Genomic DNA, 25,766 nt, shown 5'->3' on the forward strand with positions numbered 1-25,766 from the left:
CATAAAATGTTTCTCAGTTTTATTATTTTCAGTCACATCTGTTTTTGATTATTAACTGAATATTTTAAAATTCAGGCTTTTTATGTTATACAAAACATCATATTTTCTTATGATGTCTTGTATTGATTCTGAAGGAATAGTTTTCATCAGTATCGCAGATACCAGCCTGAATTTTACTTTGTATTGGATCAGAAAGGAAATCAGTGGCATCACACATCACTTACAGCAACTTCAGTACCTCTTCATTTTAATAAACTGGGGGGAGTTGCACCAAAATTCAGTATGAGATAAAGAATTTTTTTTAACTGTAAGGTTGGAGAAATCTGTTGTTGGAAATTGGAAGAACAGGTCATCTTAAAAATCACTGCATTGTAGTTTTATTCAGGCCCCTTCAATCTGTGATCGCTGTTGCTTTGCATTGTAAATGCTACTATTACAAAAGTCACAAATATTAGTGTATGTGTGTGTTATTGGGTAATAAACCAAAAGAACAGAATCTACCAGCACCTCACTGATTTCTGCTTAAAAACAATAAAAAAGCAATAAAGCTCTGATTTGTTTGGTTGATCTTGTCTCCCTTCCACCTTGATTTCAGACTGAGTGGCTGTAACCTGTCAGACAGAAGCTGTGAAGCTCTGTCCTCAGTCCTGAGCTCCCAGTCCTCCCATCTGACAGAGCTGGACCTGGGTAACAACAACCTGCAGGATTCAGGAGTGAAGCTTCTGTCTGCTGGGATGAAGAGTCAATACTGCAAACTGGAAACGCTGAGGTCAGATCAAGCAATATCGATTTTTTTTTCATCAATTAACATCATTTAATCAATTTCATTTGGAAAAAATTAACAGTGTTTATGTTTTGTTTTTTTAATGAATCCATCCAAATCACACTAAACTGCCACATTTGACTTTTGTAACATGAGGCAATAAGGATTCCAGCATGTCCTGAAACAGTGTTGAAATATTGTAAATGTAGTAGCTCCTCATGGCACCATGAATATACTTTAACACAAGTGTTTCATGTCTTCTTGTCATCCTTTCTTCAGACTGAGTGGCTGTAACCTGTCAGACAGAAGCTGTGAAGCTCTGTCCTCAGTCCTGAGCTCCCAGTCCTCCCGTCTGACAGAGCTGGATCTGGGTAACAACAACCTGCAGGATTCAGGACTGAAGCTTCTATTTTCTGCAGTGGAGAGTCCAAAGTGTACAATTCTCAGGTCAGGATTCAGTCTTTTCTGATGATGATTTAAAACCTGAGTCAGGTCGATAAATGGCTTACTCATTTACAACAGACATGATTTGTCAAATCACCTTATATCTAACCCAAAGGTCCTGTGTTTTACTACTTTGATTTTTTAGTAAAACACAGGACCTCTTAATATTTATCTAAGAGACCATATATAATTTTTTTCCCTGGATCATGTGTGTACCCTCCTGGTTGGAGCTCCAGCAGCCTGTATCAGTGAATGGGACTTTAAATGAAATTGCTGCCCCTGTCAGGAAGAGGTCTGAGTGACACACAAAACAGAAAATATGAGCACTGCATGTGTCTGAGGCTACTCAGATACAGACCTGAATGAGACACTAACTTTGTCTCTGAGAGATAACTTTTATTATTAAATACACTTCATTTCTCATCTGTGTAGAGAATGTAGAGTTTGACATGCTAATATTACAAAATGAAAAATCACACTGAGTCACAAAGAAATTGTTTTGGAGTATTTATGGTTCAGCTGATGAAATTGTTCAAACAAACCAGTAATTTACACCGAAACAGCACAAGTGAAACTTTTTCGAGGGACTTACACTAAGCTTGTCCTGGTACACCTGTAGAGCCCAGCTTCTATGGACCATGAGCTTAAGTTCTGTGCTGCTCTGATTTATTGCCCGTGCTGTCTTTCAGTTCAGCTTTGTCGAGTCTCTGGTAGGATTTCTTTTACATGACCTGTGTAAAAACAAAACAGGAAACACATTAAGCTGAAGTAAGATGCACAATTTGAAAAATGGGGCACAAAAAATGTTGCTGCTTTCTGGAAAGTGCGTCTAAGAAGACCCAATGGAGAAAGTGAAGAGAAAAATCAAAGATTAAGAAGAAGAAAATGGCAGAGGCAGTTTCTCTTGGACTGCCTGCAGATGGGGTGAGACTCTAGAAACAGGGATGATTGGAGAAAATGCAAAGAGGCCAAAGGATAAACCAGGAGATGAATACTCTGGTGTTCTGGGGATAGTGGGAGTGAGAGGGAGAGATGCCAGTAAATGATTTCAAGGATAAATTTGAGAGAATCAGAGCTAAGAAACCAAAGCAAGTGGGGAACTACAAACATGTGGACAGACTCATAATTAGGCCAAAGACACATTAAAGCAATTATTACAGGTTTAGAAACAGGGATGGATATGAAGGAGCTTAGCATGAATTTGCATTGAGGAAAGAATAGCAACGAGCATCAGAGGAAACAGTTAGGAAAACTAAAAGGATGTACTGGCAGGAATACTGCAGTACTTTAGGAAGAACTACCGTATTTCCCGGACTACAAAGCGCACCTGAATATTAGCCGCACAAGCTAAAATCAGGGGAAAATCCTGTTTTGTACATACATTAGCCGCACCTGACTAAAAGCCGCAGGTGTTTCAATGTTGACTTATCATATGTAAGAGAATATGCACAAAGCGAATTGTCAGGAAAGAGATGGCTGTTTGGAGACACACCCCTTTTATTAATATTTTGAAAAACAAGTTATGGGTACATATTTGCATAACTTTTTAGGTATATGTACAAGTACCGGTAATTACAAGTACAAAACATGTACTGTGCTTCATAAATGAGTAACAAATGTAGTACATAACAGTAACCTACAGCACACCAGAACAATTGATTCGGACTACCTTTTAGGCTCAGGTGCAGTGACACGGCTTTAACAAGAAGAAAAGTCAGTCATTCACCACCATCTTCCTGCGCACTAAAACCACCAAAGTCCTCTCCTCCAGTGTCGGAAACAAACAGGCTCAGGGTGGCTTCGTCATCCACTCTCAGCTTCTTTCTTTCGTTGTCACTTTCAAAACCAAAGAAATCCTCGTTGTCAGTGTCAGAGTCGAACACCCTCAGAAGGGCCGTGGCGGTGTCCTCCTCTCCATCATGCAGCATTCAGCCCTTCGAAATCTGTTGGTGATCGTGGATGTTTTCACACTTTTCCACGCTGTCAGAATCCAATGGTGGAGTTGGGCATAACTTGCTTTTTGCAAGTTTATCGCCGCTCATCATCCAGGCCTCCAGCTGAATGGGTAGCGCTACTTTGAAGTTTGTTTTTCGCGCTACCTCGTACTGCACTACGTTGCCTGACGGATGGACATGTGACCAACATACCACTCTTGAACCCCGATCCTTCCGCCAGGCAACGTAGTGCCGTACAACAGCGGAACAAACAAAACAAATCCGCTCATGGACAATCCATAGAAAAGCCGCACCTGACTAAAAGCCGCAGGGCTCAAAGCTTGTGCAAAAAGTAGCGGCTTATAGCCCGACAATTACGGTACACCAGTTCAGAATGTGTGGAGTACAGTTAAGAACATGAATGCAGACAGGAAACAACAGCAGCTGTTGTAAAGTAAATTCAAACTCCTTCATTAAATGCAGCTGGTTGAGTTGAAAACAATGGAGAATGATTGTGTTACGTTGTTTATTCTCTATAGAAATGGAGCAGGAGTGCATGCAGAGCTGGACGTGGGCTGTATATACATGCGTGTATCTGTTTTGTCTGTGAGCAGAGAAAACAAAGCGCTGGAAATGTCATATTGAAATGTTAAATCAGGAAAATCCTGGAGAAGAGGATAGTTCTAATGTTCAGTTTGTAATGTTGAATTCAACACAGCTCTTAAATGCATAAAAATGACTTCACCTGACGTCAGACTGAACAATCGGATTAGCTACTGATATTGATTTAACCCGTTTAGACCTACCATAGAACCAAGTCCGCCAGAGCTTATATTATATTTTTACATGCTGTAGAGCCATTTTTGGGAGCATTTCAAGTTGCTATACATCAATACAACCATTACAGACTAAATTTTAATAATATGTATGTATTAAGTGCATAGTAATTACATAAATTGCAAAAAAGTGCAATAAACTACAAAAAAATTGAAAATCGTTTTTGTTTTTTTAACATATATTTCTAGTTAGAGAAATTTAAGAGGCTTATCCCTCAAAACTGTAAATACAAAAAAGTTGCACAAAATAGTTTCCCACCTCAGGAAATTTATTTTGAGTGCCTTCATAGTTATATTTTTGAAATACACCAATTTTTATATACTGCAGGAAAAACGAAAATAAATATTATACTGCAAATTTGCAAAATAACAGCATATGCATCAAAATAAACTATTTCCAGCAGAGCAATATGAGTCCTAAGCATATGTGGAAGGAAACTGTAACCTAGGACAAGCTGATGGCATAAGATGTAAATACAACTCCTCAGGTTTCATATGCAAAAAAAATTATTGCGCTAGCTCACGTGATTACAGTGCTACTGGGATTTAAAAATAGTTGCGCAAAACGGAGTGTGCCCACTCTGACCAGTTTTAAAGGGTTAAAGCAAGAAAATATGGTATTAGCATTAGATGCCAATTCCTATTAACCTTAAATTAGCATTACCTGCTAATGGCAGTCTACTTAGCATTAACTCCTCACTAATGTAATGCTAATTCACATCAAATTATCTTTAGCTTTAGCATTAGCTGCTAGCTTCAGCCTACCTAGCACTAGCTGCTCACATTGTTAAAAGGGAAGAGAAAACGATATTAGCATTAGCTTGTAATAATTATTCACCCCTAATTAGAATTAGCCACTAATGGCAGCATACTTAGCATTAACTCCTCACATCGTTATAATGCAAATGATGCTAACTTGCATTAAATTAGACTGCTGTTATTAGCTAATGCTATTTAGCAGTAGCTGCTCACATTGCTATAAAGCAAAGGAAAACGATATGAGCATTAGGTTCTAATGCGTATTTGCCTTAAATTAGACGTAGGTGGGCAGCACGGTGGCACGATGGTTAGCACTGTTGCCGCACAGCAAGAAGGTCCTGAGTTCAATTCCACCATCAGGCCGGGGTCTTTCTGTGTGGAGTTTGCATGTTCTCCCCGTGTTTGCGTGGGTTCCCTCCGGGTACTCCGGCTTCCTCCCACCGTCCAAAGACGCAGCTTGTGGAGATAGGTTAATTGGATAATCCAAATTGCCACTAGCTGTGAATGTGCGAGTGAATGTGAGTGTGAATGGTTGTCTGTCCCTGTGTGTTAGCCCTGCGACAGACTGGCGACCTGTCCAGGGTGTACCCCGCCTTTCGCCCTATGACAGCTGGGATAGGCTCCAGCACCCCCCGCGACCCTGAAAAGGATAAGCGGAAGCGAATGGATGGATGGATGGATAGACGTAGGTGCTAATGGCGGCCTACTTAGCATTAGCAGCTCAGATGTTGTAATGCTAGGGAAAAGAGTGTTAGCATTAGCCGTTCACAATGTTATAAAGTTAAGGGAAATAGTGTTAGCATTAGCTACTCACATTGTTAAAAAGTGTTAGCATTAGTGCATAATGCTAATTCACATCAAATTAGCATTAGTTAATAACGGCAGCCTATTTAGCATTAGCAGATAATGTCGACCTTGGCCCACTGGAAAAGTTCAGAACTAAAGATTTAGGAGTGTTTCTCGATAGCTCTTTCTCGTTTGAGAAACAAATAAATTCTGTTATTAAAACCAGCTGTAAGGTTTATATTGTTGATTGTCATTTATACTTAGAAATATTTACTCATATATGCTTAGAGTTGTATAATCGATTGCATAATGATAGAGGTTTGATCCTGAGTAGTCTGTAAAGACTCTGTGTGCCTTCCAGAGTGCTCTGGCATGCACACACCACTTGGGGCCATGAGAGAGGTCGTACCCTCTCTTACTGATTTATGGTGTAGGACAGGGGTCTCAAACTCAATTTAGCTGGGGGCCGCTGCAGGCAGAGTCTGGGTGAGGCTGGGCCGCATTAGGTTTTCCACAAGAAAGGCATGGTTAAAAAATTCCAATCCTCTCAAATCTCTTTATTTTTATTTTTTAACACAAAATATGAAAAATAAATAAACAAATTAAGAATTAATAAGAAAATAAATCAATCTGTAATACATAAATAAAATAATAATAAGATATTTTTAGTCAGTGAACTTGTGTGTTTTTTTCAGTCTTCTATATCTGCTGTATTTAGATTGAAATGTCTGTATTAACAGTTCTATAACCTTCTTCTGAACATGAATGGAACACTGTAGAAAATGAACTGTTCTTCTGAACATGGCTTCTCTTGCCTACTCCTTGCTGCTAGAGACCTGGCAGCGTTTCCTCTCGCATAGCCGAGCCAGATTTGGCCTGAGGGAGGAAGCAGTTGCGGCCCTCAGTATGTCTTGAAGATGATCATCCGTAAGTCTGGACCTGTACTTGGACTTATTGAAGTTCAAAGTGGAGAAGAGCTTTTGGCACAAGTATGTGCTACCAAAAAGGTACATGGTCCACTTGAACATTCGGGAAAGCCGAGGGAAACTAGGGCTCAAGTCTCTCAAAAATTGTCCAAGCTTGTCTGCTTTTCCACTCACCTCCCTGAACTTTGCTTTGAGTTCAGAGTTGCACTGCAGCTCAATGAGCTCCATTTGAAGCACAGAAGGGGCATCTTGCACATCAAAGGAGAAGGGGTCCGCAAAAATGTGAAAGGTGGCTCTGTGTGTCTTGAAGTCAGCAAATCTGTGATCAAATTCCTCCTGTAGCCTCAAAATGACATCAACATACTCGTCAGCACTGAATGGTGTGCCTGCATCCACGAGTGCTTTGCATGCTGGGAAATGGCAAAGGTTTGTCTGAGAGAGCTGAGCTTTCCAGAGCGCCAGTTTTGTGGAGAATGCTCTCACGTTGTCATAGGCAGCACTGACAAGTTGCCCCTGGCCTTGTAACGTCTTGTTCAGTACATTAAGCTCATGTGTCATATCAACAAGAAAAGCTGAGTCCATGAGCCATTTGGGATCAGTTAGCACAGGAACACTAACTCCATCCTTCTCCATGAAGGCTTCACTTCTGCTCTCAACTCAAAAAGTCTCTTTAATACATTTCCCCTGCTGAGCCAACGTACCTCAGTGAAGTCGAGCACATCCCCATATTCTGACTCCATTTCCTCTAAAAAAGCACAGAACCTTCGGTGCTTTAAGCCCCTGGATCTGATTTGGTTGATGCATTTCACAACAATAGACATCACATTGTCAAACTTCAGGCATTTGCTGCAAAGGACCTGCTGATGGATGATGCAGTGCAGAGCAATGGCCTCCTCCACGCCTTCCTCTTCCAGTTTGTTTTGTGCCACCAGTCCATGTTTCCTCCCTGTCATTGATGGCGCTCCATCTGTTGTTATTCCAACAAACCTCTTCCATGGCAAACCAACATTCTCAATGGCATCACACAGCTTGTAAATATCTGCTGAGCGGTGGTCTGGCCATGCATTGGAATTACTGTGAGCAGCTCCTCCATCACTTCAAAACTGTCATCAACACCACGGACATACATTGGGAGCTGGGCAGTGTCGGTGATGTCTGTGGTCTCATCAAGCGCGACTGAGTATACACTGAAACATTTGGCTTTCTCACACAGTTGGTCATAAATGTCACTTGACAGGTCAGAAATGCGATCTGCTGCGGTGTTGGCAGAAAGGCTGATGTTGCTAAACTGACCTTTCTTTCCCGGACAGACTATATTTGCAGCCTGCAATATGCACTTTTAGACAAATCCACCTTCTGTGAATGGCTTCCCTGCTTTAGCAATCATCTCACTAACCACGTGGCTCCGACTGCTGCATTATTCTCTTTGGTTGCTTTCTTGGAGAAATCTTGCTGCCTCAGTAGATCTGTTTTAAGACTGGCAACCCGGTTCGCTCTCTCGTCTCCCTGGTATTTTGCATCCAGCTCAGCATGTCTAGTTGTGTAATGACGTTTCAAATTGTATTCCTTGTGCAGCGCAACTTTCTCTGTGCAAATAAGACAGGTCGGGGTGCCCCTGTGCTCAACAAAGAAATATTGCATTTCCCACTTTTCCTGAAATTGTCGGTGCTCATCACCAACCTTTCTCTTCACCGCAGGCTTTGAAAAAGACATGTTTGGGGCTATGTGACATTTATAATTCTACTTGGTGTCACTGTCGCATTGAAGGTTCAATCAAGCGTTTAGCCGACGGACGGGGAACGTCTCAACGCGTAGAGAACGTCATTTCTGCTTCTTTTTCTTGCAACCGTAGCACGGCGATCGGCAGATAAAAAGCCGGTAGCAGTCTCCTTTGTTTTTACGCTCGATGTTCATGTCTTTCATGACGACACGAACACCGTGGCGTTTGCAGATGGTAGAAAGTGCAGGGATAGCGAGCGCAAAAAAGGCGACTGCTCACGGCGCCGGGCTGTTGTTACAGGAGAAAGAAGCGGAAACGACACCGTGACATATAACAAATAACATCAGCTGTTTCTGATGTTAGTTGTTTTGACTGCTTTTACATTATATTGAAATATATGTAATGTTCATGTTTGCTGCAATGCAAACGCAGTGATGCAAATAAAAACATGGAGCCACAAATTACGGTGCGACCCTATAATTAGTCCGGGTTACCGGGGACTGTTGTTGCCGATGAACAGGTGTCGCTATGTGACTGCAGACTAAATTGGGCTGCATTGAGTTCATGACTTTTCTTTTATCCCGCCGCCTACGCATCACTGTGAGAGTTAATATGAGATCTCTCTCTGTGGAAAAATAACTTTAAATCCCACTGACGTGTGTATAAATCTATATACGTATAATGTCCCGCTGGGCAGCAACTTAAAAAAACAACTTTTTTTGAAGTGTTGTGAACGCAGCGCGCTGGGGCGAATGTCGGCGTTTGCCCAATAGAAAGGAGGAAGCCAGCCAGGCACAGGAAAGAAAGAAACACTCCAGGGCAACGCTGCTGGAACTTTGACTCATTGAGAAATGTTTCCCTGCTTGCATCAAGCCCGGCTGGTGTCCCCTGAGATCCATATCCCACCCTGATTGGTGGGTTAATTCAGCTCCGCCCACAACACTGTAAAGTGTCATACATTATCAAACTAACATTACATTTTCATATTAAGGTGGGGCCAAAAACTATCGTCCTGCGGGCCGCAATTGGCCCGCGGGCCACGAGTTTGAGACCCCTGGTGTAGGAGGACACCTACTCTGTGTCTGGTTAAGTATAAGAGCCCTTTGTTAGGGGGACCGCTGGACTCTTAGCACCAGCTTTGGGGTCACAGGGTCACATCTGGAACACACACACACACACACACACACACACACACACACACACACACACACATCCTGACAACATTCCTGGTCGTGTACTGAGAGACTGTGCAGTGGAACTCACTGATGTCTTCACAGATATCTTCAACATATCACTCATCCAGGCTGTCGTCCCCACATGTTTTAAAGCCACCACAATCATTCCGGTTCCAAAAAAGTCATCTCCCTCCTGCTTTAATGACTACCGTCCTGTTGCACTTACTCCCATCCTGATGAAGTGCTTCGAACGACTAGTCATGCAACACATCAAGACTGTCCTGCCCCCCTCCCTGGATCCCTTCCAGTTTGCCTATCGGCCCAACCGCTCAACCGATGATGCCATCTCCACTGCACTCCACTCGGCACTCACACACCTGGACAAAAATGACTCATATGTTCGAATGCTGTTCATAGATTTCAGTTCAGCATTCAACACCATAATCCCCCAACAGCTCATTCAAAAACTGGTCCAGCTGGGGCTCAACACCTCACTGTGCAACTGGCTGTTGGATTTCCTCACCGGAAGACCTCAAGCAGTACGGGTTGGCAGTAATACATCCAGCACCATCATTTTAAACACGGGGGCCCCGCAGGGATGTGTGCTGAGCCCCCTCCTCTTCACTCTGCTGACCCATGACTGCACTCCATCATACAGCTCCAACCTCTTCATCAAGTTTGCGGACGACACAACGGTGGTGGGTCTCATTAGCAACAGGGATGAGACCGACTACAGAAGTGAGGTGAGACGCCTGGCCACGTGGTGTGCTGACAACAATCTCTCTCTGAACGTGGAGAAGACGAAGGAGATTGTTGTGGACTTCAGGAGAATGCACACCCAACATGCTCCTCTGACCATTGACGGAGCGTCTGTGGAGAGAGTGAGCAGCACCAAGTTCTTGGGTGTGCACATCACAGAGGATCTCTCCTGGACGTACAACACCACAGCACTGGCCAAGAAATCACAGCAGCGTCTCTTCTTTCTCCGCAAACTAAGAAGAGCAGGAGCACCAGCCCCCATCATGTACACTTTCTACAGAGGCACCATCGAGAGCATCCTGTCGAGCTGCATCACTGTGTGGTTTGGAGCCTGCAATGCGTCCTGTCATAGAACCCTCCAACGCATAGTGAGAGCTGCAGAGAGGATCATTGGTGTCTCTCTCCCCTCCCTCCAGGACATTTACAGCACCCGTCTCACTAAAAAAGCCCTTTGCATAGCGGCTGATCCCACACACCCAATGCAAAGCTTCTTCAAGCTGCTGCCGTCGGGGAGGAGACTGCGGAGTCTCCAGGCCAGGACCAGCAGGCTGAAGGACAGCTTCATCCATCAGGCTGTCAGGAAGCTTAACTCCCTCCCGATTCTGCCCCCTCTCCCCTCTCTCCTCCACGGTCTCACTGAACTCTGTCACACACACACAAACACACACACTCTCTGACTCACTCACTGGCCTGCACCAGTTACCAGTCACTTTGTGGAGCATTGGACTGCCATTACCTCATAAGACTTTGTTGTTACACTTTCTCTTACACTACTAAATCTCCATTTGCACTATTTGCCTATTTGCACTACTCTGCCTGGTTCACACTCAATGTCACTTACCCATTATATTGTATATTGTATAGCTTTCTTGTTATATGTAAAATTGTATTTATTCAAATTTTTACTTTTTAATTATTTTACTTGCATTTTTTAAATCACTTTTATATTTAAATATATTTAAATGTTCATTTGCTATTTATCTAGGGATTGAGAGTAACGCAATTTCTATTCTCCGTATGTCCTGTACATGTGGAAGAATCGACAAATAAAGTTGACTTTGACTTTGACTTTGACACACACACACACACACAGACACACACACACACACACACACAGACACACACACACACACACACACACGCACGCACACACACACACTATGCACAGACTGGTACTCTTTGTTCATACCTGTGTAAGACGTCATAATGAACTTGTGCATATTCATGTAAGCTCAATAAAGAGCAGTGTTACGAGGGAGCAGACGAGAGCGACTGAGGTCAAGTGAAGGAACGGCGCTGTCACAGTTCTCTCCCTCATCAATTGTCTGGTTCCAGCGGTGGGTCTGTGCTAGACGACCCATCACCAGCTTTTTCCACTGGTTACCAGTACGTGGTAGAATCCACTTCCAGATCTGGTTGTCTTTAAATCTGTGAATGGATTGGCTCCATCTTATCTCTCTTTAACAAAAGAATCCAAGTGGAGCCCTCAGGTCTGCAGATAAGCAGCTTCTGACCAGAACTAGACGTAAAAACAGAGGTGAGCTTTATCGATGGCTGCAGCCAAACTCTGGAACAGTCGCCCTTCACATCAGGTCGTCACCAACACTGGACATTTTTAAAAGCCGGTTGGAAACACATTTGTACTCTGTAGCTTTCAATCCTGACCAGTCTTTATAGTCATTACTGTGTATGTTTCCTATTTTCTCTCTACTCTGTGCAGCACTTTGGCTCAAGCTGTTTTTAAATGTGCTGATAAATAAATGTAGATTTCTTTGAATAAAACAGTGGAGCCGAGCTTTGAGCTCAGTGTGTAACAGTGTGTGTGTGAGAGCCATGTAATGTCCATGTGTGCATGCTGACTGTGCTGCTCTGACCCCCCTCCTCCTTTCAGGGTGGAGCCTGCTGGAGTCCGATGGTTGAGACCAGGTCTGAGGAAGTGTAAGTGTGTTTTTAATGGGATTCATGAAAACAAAGCAGCACACATTCAACCATCTTCATCATGTCAGGAGTCATCATCAAAGTGTCAATCAATGAACAGATGATGGATCAATAACTGCAGCTGGATTGTGTTTGTTCTCTCCATCAGATTCCTGTCAACTCACAATCGACACAAACACAGTGAACACAAAGCTCCAACTGTCTGACAACAACAGGAAGGTGACACATGTGAAGGAGGTTCAGTCATATCCTGATCATCCAGACAGATTTGATGGTTTATATCCTCAGCTGCTGTGTAGAAATGGTCTGACTGGTCGCTGTTACTGGGAGGTCGAGTGGTGGAGAGGAGACGTTTATATATCAGTGAGTTACAGAAGCATCAGAAGGAAAGGAAACAGTGCTGACTGTGTGTTTGGATGCAATGATCAGTCCTGGAGTCTGTACTGCTCTGATGATGGTCCTCGTTATGTCTGTCACAATAACAGACAAACATCCATCTCCTCCTCCTCCTCCTCCTCCTCTGTCTCTAACAGAGCAGCAGTGTATGTGGACTGTCCTGCTGGCACTCTGTCCTTCTACAGAGTCTCCTCTGACACTCTGATCCACCTCCACACCTTCAACACCACATTCACTCAAACTCTTTATCCTGGGTTTAGGTTCAGTTCCTTGTTTCTTGGTTCCTCAGTGTCCCTGTGCTGAGTGGAGTGTAAAGAGTGTCTCCTGTTACAGAAACACTCTGACTGTTGAACAGATAGTTCAGTCTGTACATGTCTGTCTCTTTCACTCACAAACACGTTTTCAGATTCATGGATTCAATCAGTTGATGTTTGAAACTCTTCTAAATGATTCCTTGTAAACTTCTTCCTCTTCAGTCACAAACAAACAGGAAGTGATGTCACATGTGTTCCTGTCCACACAGCAGAATGAGTCTATTGCTGACAGTGATGTACAAACAGAGTGAGCATTTCTGAGGCCCAAAATAAACTGAGTAGTTCACTGAATGAACAATGGACTGTGAGCTCAGTTCCTTCATCATTAGTATGGATTATATATGTATATGTATTATATTAGTATCATATATATCAGGTGCTGCTGCTTTCAGTCATTGTGCAAATGTGCTGTTTGTAAGCTTGTAAAGCTGCAGTCAGCTGAGACTGAAGAAGTCACCTGATCAGTGAGCAAACGTTTCTGAAAACGTCCAGATGAACAGAATCAACCTTTTGGGATCAGCCAGCAATGCAGCATCATTGTTGTTCAGCTTCAGAGGTTTGCAGGAATGAACTGATGACCAGAAACAGCTGCAAAGTCCAAGAAAATACCAGCTGGAGTTCAGCTGCATTTGAAGAAGTCAAAGAAAAGTAAGGATGGCAAAGGGCGACGTTTTCTTCCAAAGAGCTGCAAACATGGTCGACGCCTCATTAGAAGAATCATCTGGACATTTGTGAGGAACTCTAACCAAGAAAGCAACGTCACACAGATCCAACAGACAGTTTCCATGACTGCAAGTGTTGAGTGGAAAAATGCTACATTGCATTATTGCATCCTCTCACCACAGGAGGCGCTGTTGGCACCACTGATTGCTGATCAGCTGTTCTCTGATGATCTGATTGATACTGTGAATAACGGGACTCACTGAACTCTGTGACACAGTGAAGATTACAGAGTTTAACTTCACCCTTTAAGACTGACCACAGAACCAAGTCCGCCAGAGCTTTTGTTATATTTTTACATGCTGTGGAGCCATTTGTGGGAGCATTTCAAGTTGCTATACATCAATACAACTGTTATAGCCCTAATTTTAATAATATGTGTGCATTAAGTCCATAGTAACTACATAAACTGCAAAAAAAACCTCTGCTCATCCATCTCTGTGTGTATCAGGATACATTTGGTTCATAATACACAGAAAAATCAGAGTTATTACCTGTAATAAATGTGAAAGATTCCTGCAGTGATAACCAGGCAGGACTGAAACACATCCAAGCTGTCACCACGGTAACAGCACCGCCCATCCACAGGTGAGGGGAGGAGCAAAAAGAGGGACTTTGACCATTTTATACTAAAAACACTCAACTAATGTTTCTAATATGAAACAAATAAGCCCACATTAATGTGAGCGTTTATTAAATAATAATAATGATGATTTCCTCCTGATCTCATTTCCACAGCAGAGAAAACTGTGGTGTATATTGAGGTGGAGGGTGTGGTCTGTGGCTCAGGTGTAGAGTGAGGGTGGGGTGCACCACAGCAGCATGCTGGGACTGCTGAGGGTGGAGGAGGGAGTGATGATGACATCAGAGCTGCAGCACAGAGACCAGTGAACACACAGTCTGTTCATCTTTGCATAGATACAATATACAGCACAATATTGAATGACAGACACGCTGTGGGAGCTTCCACAGATACACTGACGTCAGCATCCAGAGTCCTCCTGCTGCTCCCCCCTCAGAGCCCCGTGATCAGCACCAACACATTCAGTTAGATGACAGAGTCCAGCTGCAGCTAGAATCAGCTCCCCTCTGTGAACAACAGCACAGCGTCAGTGTTTCACACTCAGTGAAAGGAGGAAACAGCAGAAGAACACCATGTGTGCTACGTTTCCCAGGACACACTACAAACTGCACAAATACAGAGCAGCACGTGGAAGGACCTGGAGCTGCATTTACAGAGCTGCAGACAGCGTGATGTCCTGTATGGACAGGTGGAAGGAAGCAAGTCCTCAGCTGGAACACTCGTGTTTGTCCACAGACAGGAAACACAGCAGGAAACTTCCTCACAGAAGTGCAGCTCATGGATAACACACTTCCTGTCAGTCAGAATGAGGCTGCAGCCAAACACAGAAAGGTGTTTTTGTCCAGATGAGCCCAGAGAAGAAACACGAGTGTTCACAGACATCAGAAGCTCAGAGAGGTGAAACATGAGGTTGGAGTCCTCGTCAGCATCCAGAAGAGCTGCTGTGAAACCCTGAGTACTCATGACAGACTCTGATGGCACAAACACATCATGATTCAAACAGAAAGACAAACATGGAGCTCCTGATCCTCCTGCATGAGAACAAGCTGACATGAGCGCTGTGTCTGAGAGTGTCTCCCTGTCACAGTGACAATAACACAGCTGCTGCTCACAGTCATTAAACTGACCTGAGGTCAGCTGTGCTCCTTACATATGAACCATGTGACCTCACATCAGTGCTGTGGATGACTGTAGTCATAGAAGAGTAGAGCTGTAGCAGGTGGTGTGAGGAGGAGGTGGTGTATTCTAGTTAACGCAGTACTGAAACACTCCAGCAGAGGGCGCTGTTAAGTCCTTATTGTAACACAGTTACTGTGTGCAGTTAGACTTCATACATAATCTGCACTTATTTCCATCAGACATGCTGTCAGTAAATGATTGGTTTCTATTGATTCTACTTCCTGTTGACTCGTTTGATGACAGTGAAACAATCACAGCTGATTGTGTGATGATGTAAACTGTCACTGTTACATTCAGTGTGTGTGACATAATGTTAGTGCAGGCTGATAACAGCCTGGTTCTGTTAGAAACACATGAACGTGTCCATAGATCAGTGTGTGTTTAACATGAGAGCTTCAGCCCTGCTGATGTGTTAAATAAAGACATGCAGGAAAACTGATGAGACTCTGAAATAACTCTTTATATTTATAATGTAACTCTGCATCAAAAGAACAACAAAGGATCCCAGACAGGTTTCTGTGAACAAAGACCATTCTGATGTTTCTGTGTTTCTAACACTTTGACATTATTAGTAAACAGACTGCAGTGAGCAGCATTTATAAAGAGCTTCTATATAAAGATATGACAGCTGTTTGACAAGTTTATCACTCTGTGTTTGGACCTGATCAGTCCAGCTGTTTACTTGAAACATCTTCATTTACCTGTTCTGTTATATTCATGTTCTTGTCTCTGTTGAAAACACATTTTAATGTCCCTCAGATTTTTCTCCCAGATGAATAAATATAAAAATGACACAAACTGACTGCAGCTACTTTTTGTCCTTTCTGTCAAAAACCTTCATGTGACTCATGAGAGACACGTTTCAGCTGTTTGTGACAGATCAGAGGCCAACAAGTCATTTATAACACTTTCCATCATTGTTTAAAGTTCTCAGTGTTTCTGTGTTGCTGCGTATAGGATCTCCCAGCATCATCACTGTGCTGTCCAATCATTGTGTGCGAGGTTACCCTTATAGTGCGATGTGTGTTTGCACAAAGAGAAGCATGTGTGTCAAATATAAATAAGCACAGAACAGAAACAGCTGCTCGTTTCTTCTGTTTAGAGTCAAGTTAGTGTTTTGTGTCTTTGTTTGAGGCCTGATGTCGAGCAGAGGTGTGTGTAACTGCACTGCTCTGTTATATGTGTGAAGTGTGTGCTTCTCTTCAGCATCATCTTTGTCACTGCTGATTCCTTTGTGTCATCATGTGTTGAGAAGAGAGAACAGTTATAACGGAGGAGCAAAAGGAAGCCCTGAAATCTGCATCAACAAGGAAGTGTTGGCTCACCAGTGATCCCAGCAGAGCCACTGGTTTGGCTCCAGTTGTTCTAGATTCAATGATGTTGTTGCTACAGATACATGTCAGCATCTTTATTGAATTTAATATGAAGCAGAAATGGTGTCATTAGGAGAAGAAGAGGAGAACAAGTCCGGCGAGGAGGCAGCAGCTCTTAAAGATGAAACAGCAGCTCAGCCCTGAGCTCAGAGAGCTGCACATGAAAAAGCTCCTCAAGCAGATCCTGTCAGAGGTTTGTCATCAACAGGAGGAACTGTTCACATCATAGGATGAAGATGCTGTCAGCTGGATGAAGAAGGTTATTTAATGCAAACGTTCACACTGAAGTCAAATTGTTGTCGTGTTGAACAGATTCATGTACTGATCGTCTCCAGAATGTTAGAAGAGCTTCAATGAATCATTAGAAACAACTTACAGCTGCACAGCTGTGTCAAACACATCTGTGTGTCATTGTGGGATTGTTGTGTTTCTACATGTGACACACGTCTAAAACATGCACACAATCTGAACACAAACAGGGACTCATGTGTTCCCACAGCCAGATGCTGAGAGCCATTTCCTTGTAGTCCTGTGTCTACATACATGAACCATTAGATGTTATTGGAATGATTGTCAGCTCTGATAGTTTCATGTGTGTTTAGCTGGACGCTGTTTGATCCTCGACATGTTTAAAGGTGTCCAGTCCTGAGACACTGGGGCTGGAAACAGCTGTGATGTCATTGGACTGTCACACAGACAGAAGTGCATGAAGTGAGCAGCCGAGGAGCCGCTGATGTTTTGGATTCAACAGCATTTGAAAGGTCGACACAGACACATTTGCACACAGAAAGCTGAATCTGTCATATGCCACAGTGAACTCACTGTTCAGTGTTTTTCAGGAAGCTTCTTAACTGCCTCTGCTGCCAAACAAGCAGCTGATGTGCTTGAGAAGAAGCTGAAGAAGTCTTCAACAACAAATACAGGATACCAAAATACCAAAAAGTTCTACTTTGGTTTCATCTGACCACATGACATTCTCCCAATCCTCTGCTGTATCATCCATGTGCTCTCTGGCAAACTTCAGACGGGCCTGGACATGCACTGGCTTCAGCAGCGGAACACGTCTGGCACTGCGGGATTTGATTCCCTGCCGTTGTAGTGTGTTACTGATGGTGACCTTTGTTACTTTGGTCCCAGCTCTCTGCAGGTCATTCACCAGGTCCCCCCGTGTGGTTCTGGGATCTTTGCTCACCGTTCTCATGATCATTTTGACCCCACGGGATGAGATCTTGCGTGGAGCCCCAGATCGAGGGAGATTATCAGTGGTCTTGTATGTCTTCCATTTTCTGATGATTGCTCCCACAGTTGATTTTTTCACACCAAGCTGCTTGCCTATTGTAGATTCACTCTTCCCAGTCTGGTGCAGGTCTACAATACTTTTCCTGGTGTCCTTCGAGAGCTCTTTGGTCTTGGCCATGGCGGAGTTTGGAGTCTGACTGTTTGAGGCTGTGGACAGGTGTCTTTTATACAGATGATGAGTTCAAATAGGTGCCATTCATACAGGTAACGAGTGGGGGACAGAAAAGCTTCTTACAGAAGACGTTACAGGTCTGTGAGAGCCAGAGATTTTCCTTGTTTGAGGTGACCAAATACTTATTTTCCACCCTAATTTACGGATAAATTCTTTACAAATCCTACCATGTGAATTCATGGATTTTTTTTCACATTCTGTCTCTCACAGTTGAAGTGTACCTCTGGTGCAAATTACTGACCTGTGTCATCATCTTAAGTGGGGGAACTTGCACAATCGGTGGCTGACTAAATACTTTTTTGCCCCACTGTGTGTGTGTGTGTATATATATATATATATATATATATATATATATATATATATATATATATATATATATATATATATATATTTTTTTTTTTTTACATACATAGTTTTTTGTGTCCTTATGGTTCCAAGCGCTGTCACCAATCTTTGCATTTTGTTATTATCTCATGACACTTGTTTAATCAGCTACCATCTCTCCTGTGGACTTTTTAATGTCTACAGTCTCAGACCAACACAGCCCTGCCCTTCCCATATTAGATTCTTGATGAATGTGTGTTGTTGTTATTCAGCCTGGTTCAATGTGCCCCTTTTTAACTTTGAGCACCCGCCCCTTTAAACCTCTCTGCACAGCCCTGCACTGAACTCACTATCTTCTCCCTCTAACAGCCTCCACATGTTCTCACTGTAATTTCCCCTCATGAATGAATTTATGCTGCACTAATGTGAATGTTTGCAGGGAAATCAAACGCATTTCACACGCAGTACTCGAGCTGACTTACCTTTGTTTGAATGACGACTTGTACGCGCTGACTCCACAGATAAGGTACGAAAATATATCAGGCTACGTCTTCAGGGTTTCTACTCCACGGCCGTATTTCATACGGGTCCACATTTCCACTGCACGCTATTTTCTGCAAGTACCGCCGCTTCGCCTCTGGACGCAATCGGTCTCTATACAGTCCGTTCTCTTTTGAGCTGCTTTTAAGCATCTTGTAATCGTCGTTCCAACACAGTGTGTTTGTTTTGATTCGTAGACCTCGAAAATGGTGCCGCGCTCCCACAATGCATTGCGGCGTGACGTCAACTCCAAAGCCCTATAGAACATGTTCTTTTTCATTGTCAAAATTATCAGGAATAAAGAAGGAAACTGATTCAAAACCTGTGGAACCTGCCAAAAAACAAGTTTTACTGCAAAGGATTTCTAGATGTGAAGGTTTTGTGGCTTTTTTCAGTTTCTAAAACAAACTCATTTGTACAGAAGGATATGAGGATGTATATGTCCGGTGGTGGGTTTTTTTCTTCTTGATTTAATGTATTCATTTATCTCTTCACTTAATCTTTCTTTATGTTTTTTTTTTTTGATTTGGCATGAGCGATTTCCGGTCCTCACTCCAAGCCAGTTGGTGGCGGTAATGCACCACATGTTCTATCACAGCTGCGTCCGAGAGGACAGGAAACGTCTGTATGCGTCTGCAAACCAGGTAACTACACTCAGCTGAGCCTCTCTGCTAGTCGTTATTAGTTGGAGGGTTTGCGTCACTTTCTCTCGGCTTGATAAAGGGCTGTATAGAAATCTCTGGTACGTAACACGTAACGTCATTTTTAGGGAGCGTCGCAGAGAAGTGAGGCTGTTTCTTTGTTTTTGTCGAGTTTTGATTGAAGACATGTTTCCAGTCCGTTTTTTACTCGTTTGTTTTTTCATTAATAACTTTACATTATCACAGAGAACAAGAAGGCGCTTTGTTTGTCACATTCACCTTATGTCTGTGAAGGTTCTCAGTCATCCAGGTCATCGTAGTCAAAGGAGCTTGCAAAGAAAAGCGTCTGGACTTCTTTAAGTTACTTGAAGACGTTTCACCTCTCATCCGAGAAGCTTCTTCAGTTCTAAGGTCAAATGGTGGAGAGTCCCAGATATAAACCTAGTGGGAGTGACCCCCCACAGAGGGACAAAAGGACCCCCTGATGATCCTCTAATCACCTGAGCCAAGGTGGGAAACTGGGTGTGGGCCCCAATCAGCCAGAGTTTCGGGTGAGTTCATTGTGAAACCTGGCCCCACCTTATCATGCGAATTCCTGAGGTCAGATGGCCCAGGATGTGAGTGGGCATTAAGGCGTCTGGGAAGGGATCTCAAAACTGGATTATAGATGGCAGAGAGTTGGTGTCGTAAACCCCGCCTCTGTTCAAAGATGGTCGCTCACAGTGGACATAGATGGCTTCTTTCACTCCTCTTTCAAACCATCTGTCCTCTCTGTCCAAAATGTGAACATTAGCATCCTCGAAAGAGTGTCCTTTATCCTTAAGATGCAGATGGACTGCTGAGTCTTGTCCTGTGGAGGTGGCTCTTCTATGTTGTGCCATGCGCTTGTGAAGTGGCAGCCACTTGGCAGCCACAGTGATAAATGGCTGAGATGGCTGCAGCTGTACGTGTGAGGTACCTACATATTTCAAGATGAATTTGCAGAGATGTCATGTTTGGTGCTTACAGACATCACACTGCATTTTGTGATTTCGTAGCTATTGTTGTGATATTTCGGAGCTTCCCATGATCACCGTGGCAGTCATTCATTTTAACATAACCTTTCTATTCCTTTCAGGGATCCTCATTTTTTTGGTGAGGAAGATCAGCAGCTGTGTCGACAGGCAACAGGTAACGGCATGCTTTTCTGTTAGTACTGTAGACCTTGGTCTGGTGCTCTTTTTTAGTTTAACACAGTATTTTCATTTGCCGAAGTGTAAAAAGCTTGTTCCAGGAGAAACAAACTTTAGTGAGTTCTGCAAAATGATTCCCACCATTGCACACTCTGTCAGCCTCCAGTGTGCCCTTTTTTTGTCCTTTAACTGAAGAAAGTCGGTAGTCAGAACATATGAGATAAGTGAGATCCTCATTTTGCCTGCTTATTTCAAGATACAACATTTTCACAAACTGCTGTAGGATAACCTTGCTATTTGTCTTTTCCAACACTTCTACATTCATCCATATTTCCTTGTCTGCTTCTTTCCAGGTGAAAACTACCTGAAATGGGTGAAAGATTTTGTTTCCAAAAACAAAAGCATGTGCGTTCACCTGAAGAAGCCAAGTGGTGCTGACCTGTGGATAGAAGAGCTTGAGAACACCAAATACAACGGGGATGATGATGAAGTTAACGCCTGGGGAAAATTCTACCTTCCCGAGATTGTAAAAATGCAGGTTATTGGTGTGGTAAAGGGCACCTCATGTCCATGTGACGAGCTTGTGCTGATGACGCGTGAGGACAAAAAGCTGTACGGCTATGACGGAGAGGAGCTGCATCTGGTGGCTTCCAGTTTCCTGGAACTATGTGACAAAACGATAGAGTATCCAGCATCCAAGCGCTACTACAATGGAGAGGCCTTCAAAGATATGGTGAGAAGTAGCTGTTGATCATGTGATTTAAAGGAAAGCCACACCCAGCTCTTTCCTGGAATTTTACTCGACTGTAGAAAACTGCTCCATTTGCCCCGCCCACCCATGATCTTTAATATCTGCCAAAAACAACCTTTTGGTTGTCAGTAACCAGTCGATCGTTTTCGCGATTAAAAAGTGGCTTTGTGCGGCGGCGTTCCCACCGCGAGCAGAACTCCGGCTCAAAAACCGCTGTTTTTGAACACTTTTATTTACTTAAGCATTTTAATGGGCTTACTTTGAAACAAAGTGCGATTGAATGATTATTGTTATGTGTTGCCTTGAATTCGGCTATGCTGTCTGTTAGACAGCTGTTTTCCTTTATTGTTGTTTTTGTATTGTTTGTAGCGAACGCTACTGGAATGTATAGATTAAGCTACGTAGCCAAGATGATTAATAATTTAACTGTTGTACATTGGTTGATGATGATTTGCATTGTTACATAGGCTTGCAGAAAAATATATTTGTTTACCGGTAAACTGAATCGAACTTGATGTGCTAATGGACGTTTTTCTGACCTACAGGTCAGGTTTTGTTCCCTCCCTTTGAATTAATCTTCTTCATATTGAAGTGGCGAGCCGGTAGGACCATTCTTTGTTTCCCCTCTTTCCCCCACTTAGCCGTCTTTGGATTACGGACATATTTCCCCATTTGTATGAAGCTGGACTCTAAGGAGGAATACCTTAAAAGTGAACTTTGTGATTGTTTATGTTTAAGTTGTTTGTTGCTGGTTTTTAGTTTGTTTTTTGTCTGTTTGGAAGCTGACACAGTCTCTATGGAGATGGGTTTTTGGGGGGTAGCAGGAGGAGAGAAGCTGCAGAGAGGCGTGTAAGACTGCAACTCTGCTTCCTGGTCCCAACTCTGGATAGTCATATTTTGGGGGGTTTAATAAACTACTACTGCATGATGTAAAGCTGAAGTATTACACAGCTTTATGAACCTCCTGTTATCCTGGTAGACGAGTACAGCAACAAATCTTTTACTTGAACATCTTCTGGCTCCAATAAGCTTTGAAATGTGACCATGAAGTTAGAGACACACTGACTGAAACCCACAGCTGTGACTGTGGATCACATCCACACACAGTGTAGCTGCTGTCTCTGTGTGAGGTCTGTGTATATATGTACATATTTATGCTTATATTCATATTCTCTTATTCCCCTTTATTTGATATCCTAATTCTGTGCTGTGTAAAAGTTTGTCGGTGTTCTGCTGCTACAAACTGGATTTCCTGGAGGATAAACATGAGGGATTCATAAAGTTCTATCTCTCTGTTAAAATCCCCCAAAATAAATGAAATGTGAATTTCAGGCAGACGTGTTTTTAAAAGAGTCTCTTTAATGGAAAAATGTGTTTTTAAAACCAGCCAATAGGAGCGTCTGTGGATATCAGCTGAGGCTGAACGCAGGAACACCATCACATATAAATACACAGAATTAAATCACTAGATAAAAGACGTCATTAAATAAGGATCAAATCAACATGTCAGAGGTCAAAGGTCAGTCAGAAGAGGTGTGGTTAAACACTGGCAGTGCAGTGACCTAATGCAGTTTGGTTACCGCCACGGGAAAAGCCCCGCCCCCTCTGAGCCTCCGCTGTGTCCTCAGCACATCCAGGAGCAGCAGGTCAGAGGGGGCGGGGCCATGTCAGGACTTATTTTAAGTAAAATTTAAAGTGGAGCGACGGCAGGAGTCACACAGCAGTAACCAGCTCTGTCTGCCAGGGTCAAAGGTCAAACAAGTCCTGCAGCTGACCCACACACAGACTTACACTGATCCACAGAGAGTGATGAATCCACACATCACTCGGCTGGAGGAAGCTGGGTTTTGTTAGATTATAATATTATTTTATGCCATGTTATACCCCTAATTAAAGATTGTGAATTATTATGTAGTTTTAGTTTGCATTATTCTCCTGAGTTAGAAGAAGCTGATAACTATTGCATTAGTTAAACTGATGTGCATTATATTAAACTGCTGATTTATTGTGAATGAATGATATTGTTTTATGATGCATTATACTGCTGAGTTATAAGAAATACTGTTTGCAGAAAGTCATCGCCTTATTTGTCTGATTAGAAGAGAACATGCTGGAGTTTTCTGCCCCATCTCAGCAGGAGCAGATAAACAGGGAGCCAAGGTCGTAGCTTAGGCGCTGTGTGAGAGAAAGCATGTGAATGTTTAGGCTTTTATGATAAGGTGGAGGCACCAGAGGCTATAAGAGTTTGAGCAATGCTCCACCATTTTGAGATCAGAGGCTGTCTGCATCAGTGTCCATCTCCCACGTGTGTGATCATTAAAATCATCGTTTGACTCAACCCGACCGGACCAGTGTTGTTATTGTGGTTTTTCTCTTGTCTCCATCCCCAATATTTTGAACTCGTAACATTTTCCACACCGTCCAATCAGAAACTAGTGTTGACGCTGAGACCCGTCTCTGTAACAGGAAGTCCATGAACAGGCAGACCCTCTGCAGCAGGCTGACCTGTGACCTCTGAGACAGAGGGAGGAGTTTGTGTCAGCAGGGGGCGCTGCAGCATCGCCTGAGAGCTTTAAGAACAACAGCAATAAACAGGAAGTGAAAGTCACACTTCTGTTGGTGTGCGTTATCAGCAGACCCCACCCTCTGCAGGAAGCTGAGATAAGAAGCAGCCAATCACAGAGCAGAGAGCATGTGACTTCCTGTTCCTGCTGTTACTGTGACAACAGCTCCTGGGACAGAGAGCAGCTTTCTAAAGAGGAAAGATGTTGCTGTCACCCCCGGGTGTCATGTGACCCACCTGATGTACCGATTTAAGACTGTAAGAACAATAATAACAACATGTTTTAGTCAGGTGATCCATGCAGAGCAGATCCATGTGACCAAACACAGCTGGATCACATGTTTCCTCTCCTGGAAACAGAAAGCCTTCATGTATAAAGGCTCATGTACCCACTGAGCCCTGCTCTCAGATCTGTGAGGCTTTAACAAACAACAGTTTAAAGTCATGTTTAGCATCTTCTGTCAGTGTGGAAGGTCACACACTTTCCTGAGTGTTGAACCCTGAACTACTAGCTGTTCATGTCAGCCTGGACATAAATACAGACCTGCCTGCTGTCATAGACCCCAGCACTCACATGTTACTTATAAGTGACTCATATGTATGCATGTATATATTGTGTATATTGTGCTATTTCTTACTTAGTGTGTTGTGTCTTTGTTCCTGTTTGTGCTGCAGCACTGTAACCTAAATAATTTCCCCTGGGGATCAAAAAAGTATTCTGATTGTGATTAAATGAAAGCAGTCAGAGCAGAGGACGGTGATGTAAGGAATGGGATTTTAATCAGCCAGTCTCCTTTAACTCTCAGCATCACAAAGTAATGTGGTAACATCTGGACTGATGTGTTTACTGTCAGCTAGTTTAAATGCTGTAGGCTGCAGCCGCTGCTCTAACACTATAACTGTAACAGGGCTCAGTGCTGCTTCTAACAGTCTGAGCTGCTTCAGGCTTTATTTGTGAGGAGCACAGCAGCTTACAAACACGTGGCTGGGCCTGGACCCAAAGGAGTGTTTGTTAAAGCCTGCAGTGAATCCAGCAGCAGAATGATGGAAATGCAACACAGCAATGATGAAGAGGAGCAGCATTAAAGCCAAAGTCCAGTTCATACAGTTAGGTCCATAAATCAAATAAGGGAAAATAAAATGTTGTTGGATGCACCTGTCTGCACCCTTAATGCTGTCTGGTCGCTATGGTAACGCGTAAACATTTCTTTCAAAATAAGACACACGACTACAACACGGGAAAAGACCCAGGGAAACGAAGTTAACGATAAAAACCCTGAAAACCATTGTTGGATTTATATTTTATCATTGTCATTGTTATTGGGGAATATCTAACCATATATGCTTAGAGGTGTAGAACCAATTGTGTAATGATAGTAGTCTTTAAAGACTTTGTGTGACTCCAGAGTGTTCTGGCATTCACACCCACGTCCTGGGATCATGGGAGAGGTGCTACCTTCTTATTGTTTTGTGGTAGGATGTCTGTTTTAGTCTAAGTGCCTTTTGTTTAGATGAACTGCTGGACTTCCAGACCAGCAGGTTTAGGGAAGTCGTTTATGGGGTCACACTCTGACTCCACACACACACACACACACACACACCTACATAACATACAGACTGGTACCTTTGTTCACGTGTATGTTAATGAACCTATGTATGTTCATGTAACCTCAATAAAAGAACAGTGTTACGAGGGAAC

The 25,766-nt window shown here is 43.0% G+C and overlaps 2 protein-coding genes across 3 annotated transcripts in view; both read left to right on the plus strand.

Moving 5' to 3' along the window:
• Positions 1–25,766, plus strand: part of LOC147300668 (NACHT, LRR and PYD domains-containing protein 12-like) — a 355,313-nt gene that overhangs the window by 268,264 nt on the left and 61,283 nt on the right. The window contains exon 7 of one of the 2 annotated variants that reach the window (XM_086284982.1): positions 596–769. The exons of the other annotated variant lie outside the window; for it this stretch is intronic. Within the exon in view, the coding sequence (XP_086141108.1) occupies positions 596–769 (174 nt within the window). The remainder of the gene's footprint in view (positions 1–595; positions 770–25,766) is intronic. 2 annotated transcript variants of the gene reach the window in all.
• Positions 1–25,766, plus strand: part of LOC147300676 (NACHT, LRR and PYD domains-containing protein 3-like) — a 292,597-nt gene that overhangs the window by 5,906 nt on the left and 260,925 nt on the right. The window lies entirely within an intron of this gene.

This window comes from Aulonocara sp. 'chitande type north' Nkhata Bay, unplaced genomic scaffold, assembly GCF_057382095.1.
Source record: "Aulonocara sp. 'chitande type north' Nkhata Bay isolate Kocher_YH1m ecotype deep benthic unplaced genomic scaffold, A_spYH_male_GT1.1 unmapped_scaffold_20, whole genome shotgun sequence".
Lineage (NCBI taxonomy): Eukaryota > Metazoa > Chordata > Actinopteri > Cichliformes > Cichlidae > Aulonocara > Aulonocara sp. 'chitande type north' Nkhata Bay.